Here is an 11,881-nt window from a genome sequence, read left to right as displayed (position 1 = left end):
TGACCTATGGTCTCTAGAATCCAGCCTACTGTGCCATCTCCACCACACACCAAAATCCGGTAACCAGGAACATCTCTGAAGAATCTGAGCCTGAGACAAAAGGTAAGAGAGAAGATGAGGAAGGACAATAGGACCGAGGCTACCAACTCCTGGATGGGCAGATTACTTCTTATCTTTCATTCCTTATGACCCCCTTTCCCTTTGTCAAAAGACTTGTTTCTATTAAGGGCAGAGAAAAAATACAATGGGGAAAGTTATAGACACTCCCCAGTGGTTAGGGAGAAACTGGTATCTATTTTGTTTTTAACATTTGTTAATGTTTATTTATTTTGAGAGAGAGATAGAGAGCAAGCCGGGGAGGAGCAGAGAGAGAGGGAGACAGAGAATCTCAAGTAGGCTCTGTTGCTGTCAGCACAAAGCCCAACATGGGGCTCAAACCCATGAACTGTGAGATCATGACCTGAGCTGAAACCAAGAGTTGGAGGCTTAACCTACTGAGCCACCTTTATGTTTTGAGAGCAGAGCAAAGATGAACCAGGGAAGTCAGAGATGGGGGATACCCAGTGATACTAATAAAGGCAGCATTCTGAATTCTGGTTTCTTGAGGTCCCCTAGCCCTGCCCTTCCAACATGTACTCTTTTCTGCTCTCCCCCAACATACACAAGCAGACACATACAAACACTGTGATATAGCCCCTAACCTATACTCACCCTGGCTCAGGACCATCTTTTAGGAGGTTGAACACCTGTCGAGGGTTTAGTAGATACTGGAATTTCCAAAGCACCCTGTGTGAGGGAAAAAGGAAAGTTCAAGGCGGGGGATGGATATTCTGTACTCTACCCTTTTGATGTCCTCCTCAAGTACACCCCCTCCATATACACAGAATTCCCAACCTCTGTCAGTCCTCCTTCCCCATCTTAGAAGACCCAGTATATCTCTTCTCACCTCTCCCCCTGCTTCCCGCCACTCTTAGGGTTGACAAAGACCAGAAGTGGGTGGGTGTTAGAAACAGGGTCAATCTGAATTTGGGGAAAAAACAAAGATAACGAAAACAGGATTTTGTCAGAGTTAAGATAGACCCTGGAGACAGGGGCAGAAGGCTGACATTCCCCCACAATGCTTCCCCCTCCCCTACCACAGTGGGGCTTCTGGAGAACAGGCACCATTCCCCAGGTTTCCCACTTAATTTCCTCCCATGAGGGCTCCAGCCAAGAAAAACCCACCCCCAACATGTACCCGCAGAGCCTCAAAGGTGCTCAAACTTAAATCATCTGTGGTCTTCTGGCTTGCTTTGTTAATTTTACGCTCCTGTCCAGAGGCCTAGAAAGGGAGGGAAGCAAAGGGAAGGAAAACTGGATTGTGTGTGAATCCCTAAACAGATGAGAGTCTGACTTGAATCCTAAAAGGTATAGGCTTTCTGCTCTAAACGGCATGGTGTGTGTGGGGGGCGGGGGGCGGGGGGAGGGCTTAAATCAGGGAAGCACCCTTCCTGCCCCCTCCTAGGCACTGCCCAAGGGTCTCACCAGGACGCTGGGATAGATGGAAGATGGAGGCAGGATGTGATCCCGGAGCAGCCCACAGTCACACTCATGACCCATGGTTTGCAGGCAGTCATCATGAATCTGAAAGACAAGGTGGGCATGCAGACATCATGGAGAGAACTCCAACACCTCTCAACTTGAGGGCCTAGTGCTGGAAAGAGAGCCCTTGGGAGCAAGGGCAACGGTGGCTGCCAGGAAGATGCAGTCAGGGAGGCCAGTGCAGAGAGGGCAGTTTAGGAAGGGGCCCCAAGGCATAGGCTGGAGGACAGCTCCCAAACTGACCTCTAGGTGGCACCACACACAATGCAGTCCGACCAGACTGTGGTAAATGCGGATCTTTTTCTGACAGCGGTCACATCGGCCAGACTCACAGCCTCCTCTCACCCACACATGTGATTGGACCTTGGGGAGAAAGGCAATCCCTTGTCTGAGAGAGTCTGAGCAGAGACTAGTGGAAGGGCTTGAGGGCAGCAAGTGGCCAAGGCCTAGGGCAAGGGCCAGGATGCAGGTGGTAATGGGGTGGTTATGGGATCACTCACACCAATGTCCTTCCGGGACTTGGCATAGGTGCTGACTTCACAAGGCAAGGCCTTCATGGCACACTGGTCATGAACGACGTACTTACAGACTGGGCAAGAAGGAAGAAGGTCAGAGCCTTAGCTGCAGCCCCTCCCTCTATTTCCTCCTTACCTGGGTGTAAGGCGGGATCATTCACTGAAACAAGACGTATAAGCCCTTGCTGTGAGAGTGTGGTAGAGAATTAAAGTTTGAGGTGGGGGCTCACCTCCAAGACCCATGCCTTTTTCTCACTCTTCCCCATAAAAGAGCAATTGCTACCACATGCCTACCCCCACTCTTTCCAAATGCCAGGAACTCAGCTGAAAGATGCCAAGGAGGCCCAGATTTAATAATAGTAATAATAATAATAATAATAATAATAATAATAGCAGCTAATTTTTACTGTAGACTCAATAATATGTACACGCACCTTGTGAACTACTCTTCGTGCATCAACTTACGTAATGCTCACAATTACCTCATTTTTAGTTTAAAACCTCATTTTATTTTTATTTTTATTTTTTTTTATTATTTTTTTTTTTAAATTTTTTTTTTCAACGTTTTTTATTTATTTTTGGGACAGAGAGAGACAGAGCATGAACGGGGGAGGGGCAGAGAGAGAGGGAGACACAGAATCGGAAACAGGCTCCAGGCTCCGAGCCATCAGCCCAGAGCCTGACGCGGGGCTCGAACTCACAGACCGCGAGATCGTGACCTGGCTGAAGTTGGACGCCCAACCGACTGCGCCACCCAGGCGCCCCAAAACCTCATTTTAAATTGAGGCTTAAAGAAGTTATGTGGCTATGTTGTACACCTTAAACTAACGTAATATTATGTGTCAACTGTATTTGAAGAAAGAAAGAAAAAGAAGGAAAGAAAGAAAGAAAGAAAGAAAGAGGAAGTGTATGGCTTTCCCACATAATTAGTCAGTGTCAGAACCCAGGATTCAAACCCAGCTGTCTCTAAGTTCAAAGCACCATGTCCTGCAGATAGCCAGGGTGCCCCTCTGCTCCCACACTCCCAGGCCCCATCACTCACGGTTACAGCTCAACCCCTGTTTGCCAAGACCAATGCTTGACTCGCACAGGTTGCAGTAGACTGGTCGGGGGAACCTCTTGGGTCTCCACATGTGTTGCCCATTGTCCTTCAGAGTCTGGGAGGGCACAACAGATGTAAGGAGTGTCTAAGCCCTTAGAGGGCCAGCCTCTGGCAAACACATCCCAGAGCAGCTATCCTACCCATCCTCACAAGTCTCTCCTACTCACCATCTCCAGACCCAGTAGCACTAGCAGTGGCACGGTGGTGGCCCCAGCCCGGAGCCACTCAGCTAGGGAGACAGAGCCGCTGCCATCATAGTCAATCTCTTTCATCATCTCCTGAAGAATCTGAGCAGAGAATGGAGGGGACTTTTAGTGTGAATGGCCTCTCAGATCTGACACCTCTCGGTGCTGCCTCCTAGACAATCCAGCCCACTGCTATCCTAGCCCAGGGAACCGAGCTGCCTGTCAGAAAAGGGGTAAGGTAGATATAGGACTCACCAGGGAAAAGGCACAAGGAGGGACATTAAGGAAAAACCGCCTTACCGGCCTCAGCTCAGACACATCCCAATCCAGGTATTCAGCTACTCGCATCATCTGTATGATGATTCTGTCCACTTCCTGGGGGCCAAAAGGTAAGAGCCACAGCCATATCCCACCTCCTTACCACCATTCAACTCTTCTCTAGAAATCAGGGTTCCTGGGTTCCACCCCGAGAGCCACCTCTCATTCTCAGGTGTCTCTGCCAAGTAAACGAGTGTCTATGTGTTTTGGTATGTTTGCAAGGCAGCCCCCAATTCATGTCTCTAGCCTCTACTTTTAGGAGGCAGGAGCTGGGGACCCACTCCCAAATTTAGTCCTGGAGGATTTGACTTATCCCTCTAGCTTCCTCTGCTTCTTAAGGATCTTGGAAGAGTTGGGACAGGAGGGCACAGACAAATGGACACATACTCCCTTGGCCAGCATACAGGTCCCCCAACTCACTGAGCTGTCCAGGATCCCATTTCTGTCCGTGTCGTACAGCTTGAAGGTGACTGTGGGGTGTTTTAGGGGGGCCAGGGTCAGTTTGTGAGGGATACCCAAAAAATTAATAACAGAATACAGGAATAATAAAGACATGGGAGAGAACTTTTAGATGAAGAGCCCAGAGCCTGGTGCTGGGACTGAGAAAGGAGACAAAAAGGGAGGGGAAACAGGCCTGGATTCCACTCTTGGTGAATCTGATTGGGGAGACAACACACACCTCCCACAACCCAAGAACACCCCCAGGATACCCACATTAAAACATACAGGACATGGGAACTGGGATAACTATGATAGATGGCATTAGGTATAGGAGTCTGAGGGAACAGAGGAAATGGGTCCATTCTCTGGCCCCATCTTTGTCTGGCCCCGTCAGCCCTTAGGAATCCTGAAAAAATAGGGGAAAGAAGGCTGGAGAACACCTCCTCTTCCCTCTCCTTTTTTCCCCTCTTCCAGTCCAGGATTACAACTCACATTCTAGCTTGTCTTCTGGCCGGCCACCCTCCAGAAGGGAAAAGTAGCAGGAGACATCACTGAGACATACCAGATCTGGTTACAGAAAGTACAGTATTTCTGAGGCTGGGCCTCTCTCCACCGTGGCTCTTCTCTTTGCCTTTGTTCCAACTCTTCCCTTTAACTTTCCTCCCTCCAGTTCCCAGACCAGCATGGCTATCCTCTACCTCTCTTCCCCAACCCTGCCCCCAACACGTGACTCAGTTAAACTCTCACCCCAACACTCATACTAATTTGAGTTTTCTTTTGGAAGCCCAGCCCTGTCCCACCTACATGATCATACCATTTTTCACAGTGTCTTCTAAACAGTGACCCGTCTTGAAGGATTCAAACAGTGCCAGACTTAGGTGATTGGGAACATTATCTGCTTCCAGATAGACTTTCAAAAATTCCTGGAATCCCTTGTACCCAATGGCCTATGATGAGAACAAGCATTACCCTAGGAAGTATGCAGGATGGGAGTTGAGGACTGAAGAATTAGGAGTAGTGAGGACAGAGACAGTAAGTTGCAGAGCCAAGAAGCATCCAAGGCAGAAATATAGTTTCTTCTCAAGGCTGAGTACTGAATCAGAATCTCTTGCTTTGTCCTATAGCAATAGCTGTAGTAACAGTGGACACAGGGGTATCTAGAGGGAGGATAGCAAGGGGTGGGCCCAGAATAATCACTGGAAATTGGGGATCCCAGTGGGATAGCAAAATCAAAGATGGGAGGGGTTGGTCAAGGAGAGGATTTCCCAGATGTCACTCACATCTCCTTGGAGATATTCAGCCATTTCGCCATCCTCAAAGAGCTTTAGGACATCACTGACCTTTTGGGTGGAGTCTAGGGTGTGAAGAGGATGAAAGAAGTGCATTAGTCTGGTTTGGTTCTCCCTGCCCTCTGCCAGAGTCCCACCCAGACATCCAACAGGAAAAAAAGAGTCAAGTAAGATAAAGAAAGAAGAATTCCAAGAAGAAACACAGAAATGCACAGAGAAATACCGCGAGGATAACATTTCAGATGCTCCAGAGCGGTACCTCTCTTTACATCTCTTCTCTGAGACTTGGGGCAGGCTGTTAAGGTTCAGAGAGGGTGGGTAGAAAGCTGAGACCGCAGATGTCTCCCCATCTCTCTCTCCCCCCTTTCCCATGCCTATGGCTGGCTTTGGGCTGCTGGGGAAACTCGAGGAAGCAGGGATGTGGAGCAGGGATTCTCTGGGGTAAGTCTGCCGAACTTGAGGACTGAGAGGAAGACTCACATTCCATGTACTTCTGCAGCTGGGCAAAATCACTGGGGCTTATTTGGCCCCTCTCCTTGGCCATCTTTCTTTTATTCTGAAGGAGGGCCACAAAGATGACTTGGTAATACCTCTGCCTGGGCCTCTGCTTCCAAGGGTAACTCTGGAGGGAGATGGCAAGAGTATGTGGTGGGAAGAGCCAGCTGTCTTCGTCTTTCCTTCTGTGCTCCGTTCATTGTCCACTCCTACTCTTATTTCTGTTCTTTCCTTTTCTCTGAGTCCCTTCCCAGTCTCTTCCTTTCCCCGTGTACCTCTCCCATGTGTCTGTCTCTCCCTTACAGAGTCTGTCCTATGTCTCTGTTTCTCTGACTCATCTCTGACTCTTTCCCCTCCATTTCTGGATCCTTCTCCAGCTCTCTGATTTCTCACCCATCTGTCCCAATCCATCTCCCACTCTCCCCACACACTCATTATCCTCCCCCCACCCCTCCCCAACTCCCACTCCTCCAGCCCCCATCGCTTTCCCAGTCTATGTATGTCTCTGTGGGTGTGTCCCTGTCCCTCTCCTGTTTCTACCCTTTCTCCCACCACCCCCAGTCTTTGCAGTCTCTTCCGAGCCGCTCCCTCTCCCATCTCGCATCCCTCAGTCCCGGCCCTTCTGCCTTTCCGGCCGTTCCCACAGCGGCTGTGGCACGCCTCCCCGGCCACGATCCCATCTTGCTCCGCCTCGGGCCTCGGTCCTCAGCACTACTCAGCCGCCCACTTCCCGAACCACCCACGCCCCTCAACGACCTCTAGCGCTTTTGACGCGCGCGACACAGAACCAGCTCTGGCCGTGTCCCCAGCCCTGGCCCCGCCTCGCCTGAGTCCCGCAGAGCTCTACTGGGGAAGGGCGGGGACCCCAGGCTGGCGCGCGACTGGAAGGAGGTAGGAGAAGTCTCTGAACATCTATCCGTCTGGCCTCCCAGTTCTAGGAGGGTTGAGCTGAGCGCAGGAGTCTCAGATTCAGGTTTTTCCTTACACCCTGCTAGATTACCAGTGTTTAGGGAGCCCTAACTTACAGCCTTGGGACCCAGGGACCCTCACGCGGATCATGCTGACCACTGACAACAAGGGCCAAGTAGCAGAGGGCAACTTGGCTTGAAGATTCAATAACAGCAATAACAGTTATATCTTACATTAGTATAGTATAGCACTGTCTAGGAGTCAAGCAAAACTAGGGTTAGTCATATCTAGGTCCCATCCTTAGATCTGATACTGCTGTGTGATTTGGACAAATTATATCTGTAAAATGGGAAGAATGACACCTATCTGTCACAGTTGTGAGTATGAAGTTAAATCCTGTATGAAAAGTACCAGTGTAACACCTGCATATAGAAGGCCTACAAGAAATGGTAGTTCTCACGGCACTAACAATTATAATCAAATCCCATGAGATAAGAAATTACTGGTAGAGCCATTCCACACACGAAGAAACTGGAGTTTGAAGAGGTTGGGACTTCCCAAGGCAGGTGGTAAGTGGAGGAGTCAAAGCTCTACCCCAAGAACCACATGATGGGGCCCCTGCCTCTCCCTGTCCTCCTCTTGTTCTACTCTCCCCTCCACATACTGCCTTCTAATCTCACTGCCCTCCTTTCTGTTCCTTAAACCAAGTTCTTCCCTGCTCAGGGCCATGAAACTTACTGTTCTCTCTGCCTAGAACATCCTTTCCCTTCTTGGCAGAGCTGACTTCTTTGCCTAAGCTGAAATGTCAGCTTCTTCAAGAGACCTTCCCTGATCATTCTCTCCTAAAGTAGCCCCCCTCCTTTGCACAGCACTCTCCTTTGTTCCCTTCATAGTACTTATCGCACACAGAAACTATCTTGCTAATTTATTTGCTTCTTTGTTTACTGTTCGCCTTCCACAAGGGCAAGAACTTGTAAATTCCACAAGGGCAGGAACTTGTCAGTGTTGTTCACCACTATATCCCCAATACCTTGACTGGCGCTCAGCATGTTGTAGGTGCTCCATATTGGTTGTACAAATAGTAGTGTAAAGTTAGGGAGCCATATGTTGGAAATGCTAGTCCAAATGTGGTTAAATGGGTTTCCATAGTGTCCGTCCTGACAGGGGAATATGAAACAATTTGGAACACATTTAGGAGGTGCTTGGTAGATATTTGTTAAATGAACGAATGATGCTAAAAAGCACTTATTGGGGCACTCCATCTAGGGCTCCTGCCTCCCCTTTGCCCACTCATTTAGGGTTAGTTGGGTAAGGCTCAAGGAGGCAGTTAGGGCCTACAAGAATTTCCTTTCTGATGGTGCAAGAATCTTCTCTGCAGCCTCTGCCCTTGGGACATCTCTGCTGTCCCTGTCTATGTAGTATACCATTCCTGTTCTGAGGTTCTCTGGGAACAATAAGAAGGGAGTTCTGGGACACTGATATTCTGGGGAAAAGGACTCCACCCATCTGGCTCTTTTCAATGACTATAATCCAACTTCTATTGCCAACAGATCTAATGAATACATAATAGTGTTAGGGTTAATTGGGCCTGTATGGCTTAATTAGCCTCTCTGATTACCCCTGGGGATTCTTAAATGGCTCCAAGGTTCTAGGAAATGAAATCTGAGAGAGAAAGTGACAAGGAGAGAGCAAAGGAGGGACGATGAACAGGAAAGAGGACATGTCTCTCTTTTCGCAATGACCCTTCCTAGCCCCCCACATCTTACATGTAGTTTTTAGTACAGCTTAAGAGAATGGATGTTTTAATTATACAGGCATGGATTAGAATCCTAGCTCTTGGGTGAGTTATTTCATCTTCCTGAACCTGTTTCCTCATTGGTAAAATGGGTACATAGAGAAATCAGTCACAGCATGGAGATTAAGTAAGATAATACATGCAATATACTTAGCAAACGGCATGGCACAGAAGAAGAACTCAGTAAATGTTAGCTATTCTTGTTGTTGTTGCTGTTATTGTTGTTGTTCTAGTTATATGAGGGTGGTACACAGAGAAACACATCTGGAAATTAGGAAAAATGATGTCTTTGACACAGGAAGGCATAAATTCTAAGGACTCCCAGCAGCAGTGAAGCCCAGTTGTACACTTGCCCTTATTGTGTTATTTCAGGCACAGACATGTAGTATTAGGATACTGCATTTTGCCTTTGGGAGGGTGAGGAGGTGGTGAGAAACTAGACCATCAGGGTCCAAGGATACCTCTGGGCTGGGACCTTGGACATAAGGGCTCCTGGTATCTTTTCAGTTGTCCTCTTGACTTCCCTCACTGAAAGTTTGGCTGCCCCTGTTGCCGAATCGCAATAAACTATAGGATCCTGGACCCTAGAGCTGGAACAAATCCAGTTTTGTCCTACCTGCTCCATACTAACCCTGAGGCTATAACCTGGGCTAGTCTAGGCGAATGCCAGGGCTGGGAGGGTGCGGTCGGTCTGCTGCCCGCCTGCCAGCTCTTTGTGACTCACCCTTCCCTTCCCTCCCCTGGCTTCCCTGCCCGCCCCTACCAACCTGGGGTGAGAAAGTAAGTTGACTTGGAGGCAGAGAATCCTAGAACATCTTCAGAGCTGGGAGGTACCAACTCTCACATTTTACAGAGCAAGAAACTGAGGCCCAGTCAGAGAGCCACTCTCGCAGGGACACCCAGACTCTAGACCTCCATTAAATCTCAGTGCCTCTGTTTTCTAGATCTTATTTTATTTTATTTTTTAATTTTTTTAACGTTTTTATTTATTTTTGAGACAGAGAGAGACACAGCACGAATGGGGGAGGGGCAGAGAGAGAGGGAAACACAGAATCGGAAGCAGGCTCCAGGCTCTGAGCCATCAGCCCAGAGCCCAACGCGGGGCTCGAACTCGCGGACCGCCAAGATCGTGACCTGAGCTGAAGTCGGATGCTTAACCGACTGAGCCACCCAGGCGCCCCTCTAGATCTTATTTTAAACAGTAAACACTAAAATTGCTGGTAACCAAGAGGTACATATGATTTCCAAGGCCAGTGCAAACATTTAAAATTTCCTTTTTCACTTCAACATTCATCACTCCCATTTCAAGTCATATAGATTTACCATTACTGAAGAATGAGCTATGTCCCCAGAACATTCAGGCTGACCCAGCAAGGAACCCCAAGCAGCAAGCCCAGGCCTGATTACCTAGACTTCTGAATCCCTTAACCACACCAGGGCCTGCACCCTCCTCCTCTTTCCCAGGACTGACGGAGGGTCTAGTCTTTCCTGCCCATCCCTGCTACAAGTCAGTGCCCCCTGCCCCCTAAGGAATCATTTGGCTTGAAGTCCCGAAATTCGGTAAGCCTACATACATCTTGCAGATGGGAGTGTTGCCTGATTAAGGGGTGGTGTGTGTGTGTGTGTGTGTGTGTGTGTGTGTACGCGCGCGGGAGCCCGCATGTGTCAATGTGTAGTACAGGAGGAAGTTACGATGTTGGCATGGTTGGGGGATGTGGGCTCAAACGTTCTGAGGCTGAGGAGATGCCCAGTAATAATCACATTTCTTCCTCAGTGAGGTTCATGTCCCCCCATTTAAAGGTGAAAAGTGGGATTCAGATCCAGGTAGTTTCAGAAACTTCCCGGTGACAGGTGTGGAAAGGACGGGTGGGAAGTTGGGGACCAGGAGGCCAAACAAGAATCCTTCTGCACCCATGCAGTGTTGTGAAGGTTCCAAAACGGACTTTGCTTCCATTCGGGTCCCCAGGAGCCGAGCTTCACCATCCCTGCGAATGAGCAGGAGGGATGGAGGGGAAGGTCTAGGGGAGACGCTGCCTGCGGGGCTCTGGCCCATTCTCCCGCTGCCCCCCCGAGTCCTGGCGCAAACCCTTCTAGCTACCCGCTCCAGCTGTCAGGCTTCCTCCTTCTCGGCCCAGCAGCCCTACCCCAGCCCGAGCAGCGGCCCCTCCCGCGGCCCCCGCCCCCTCCTGCTCCGGTGGGAGGGAGGGAGGCGCGGGGGGCTCGCGGGGTCTCTACCTTGCCTGCGGAGGGCGCGCGGTGGGAGCTGAAGCGCGGCGCGGGAGCTGGAGCCCGAGCTGGGCTGGAGGGGACGGACCAGGCAGGCGCGGCTGCCGCGAGGCCGCCCCGTTCCTGACGACACAGCTGCCCGCCCCCGACCCCGGCCGGCCCGCCAGCGCCCAATCCCGGCGCCCCCAACTCCGGGAACTCCAGTCTGGAGAGGTCCCTGTTTCCAGCTCGCCAAGCCTGATCCTCCCACCTCCCCAATATCTGTAGGGCTCTGGTCTGCGCCACTTTCTCCACATCCTGCGCTTCTCTTCTTCCCGCCTCGGGACAGCTCGGTTTCTATCCATCTGCCCTTTTTTCTAATCATTCACAGCCTCTCCCCTCATCCCAACCCTGGGAGGCCAAGATAGGGGGCGGGGCCGATGATGGCACAGCTTGGCAGCGGCACACCTAGGCGACGTCTAACCCTCTCCCAGTTGCTGCCATCTGGGGGACTTCCCTTCCCAACTCTTTTCCATCATCCATTGACCGAATTCATACTCAAAAGATCCCACAGCAGCAAGCCCAGAGTCCCAGACTCTACATCCTGACACACAAACGCCTCCCTCCTCCCATGGGCTCTGCACTGCTTAACAGTGTTTGAGGCCTACCTTTACCTCTAGTTTCCTCACCTCCCTAAAACCCAAACCCCAGATGGCTCAGACTTGTTTTCCCCAATGTAAGTACACCTCCTTGTCTCAAGACTCAAGGCCTTCCCTTAATTCTGGGGTGGTTTAGGTGCAAAGAGAACTCTGGTCTGTGTCCACTCTTTCTCCATGCCCTAACCCTCCCATTTTACCTGCTGGCCCTGGCAGGTGGTGTAGAAGGCCCTGGCCAAACGTAAGGTTGAAAGAAGATCCTTTCAGCAGTTCCTGTCTGGAAACTTCTGAAGTTGTTAAGGCTCTTAGGGCAGCATGGATGATGGTGAGGCTGGTAGTGCAAGGGAGATAGACAGAGGCCTAGGACTAACTGGTAGGAACTGGGGACCC

General features: G+C 50.2%; 1 protein-coding gene across 5 annotated transcripts in view; it reads right to left on the bottom strand.

Moving 5' to 3' along the window:
• The window catches only part of DGKA (diacylglycerol kinase alpha), a 21,981-nt gene extending 10,100 nt beyond the window's left edge, over nucleotides 1–11,881 (bottom strand). Inside the window, exons 1-16 of one of the 5 annotated variants that reach the window (XM_007081473.3) lie at nucleotides 11,692–11,881; nucleotides 5,912–6,053; nucleotides 5,423–5,496; nucleotides 4,957–5,089; nucleotides 4,635–4,709; nucleotides 4,122–4,171; nucleotides 3,684–3,758; nucleotides 3,366–3,485; nucleotides 3,139–3,253; nucleotides 2,082–2,170; nucleotides 1,825–1,944; nucleotides 1,525–1,623; nucleotides 1,238–1,321; nucleotides 947–1,020; nucleotides 712–786; nucleotides 5–90 (exon numbers count right to left, since the gene is read on the bottom strand). In XM_007081473.3, the coding sequence (XP_007081535.1) occupies nucleotides 5–90; nucleotides 712–786; nucleotides 947–1,020; nucleotides 1,238–1,321; nucleotides 1,525–1,623; nucleotides 1,825–1,944; nucleotides 2,082–2,170; nucleotides 3,139–3,253; nucleotides 3,366–3,485; nucleotides 3,684–3,758; nucleotides 4,122–4,171; nucleotides 4,635–4,709; nucleotides 4,957–5,089; nucleotides 5,423–5,496; nucleotides 5,912–5,975 (1,333 nt within the window). In that variant the 5' untranslated portion in view covers nucleotides 5,976–6,053; nucleotides 11,692–11,881. The other 4 variants (XM_042992494.1, XM_007081471.3, XM_042992493.1 and 1 more) reach the window with 4 other exon arrangements.

Source organism: Panthera tigris, chromosome B4 (genome assembly GCF_018350195.1).
Source record: "Panthera tigris isolate Pti1 chromosome B4, P.tigris_Pti1_mat1.1, whole genome shotgun sequence".
In the NCBI taxonomy this organism is placed as follows: Eukaryota; Metazoa; Chordata; class Mammalia; order Carnivora; family Felidae; genus Panthera; species Panthera tigris.
Note: the sequence above shows the minus strand (reverse complement) of the source record. Positions and strands in the feature narration are given on the sequence as shown.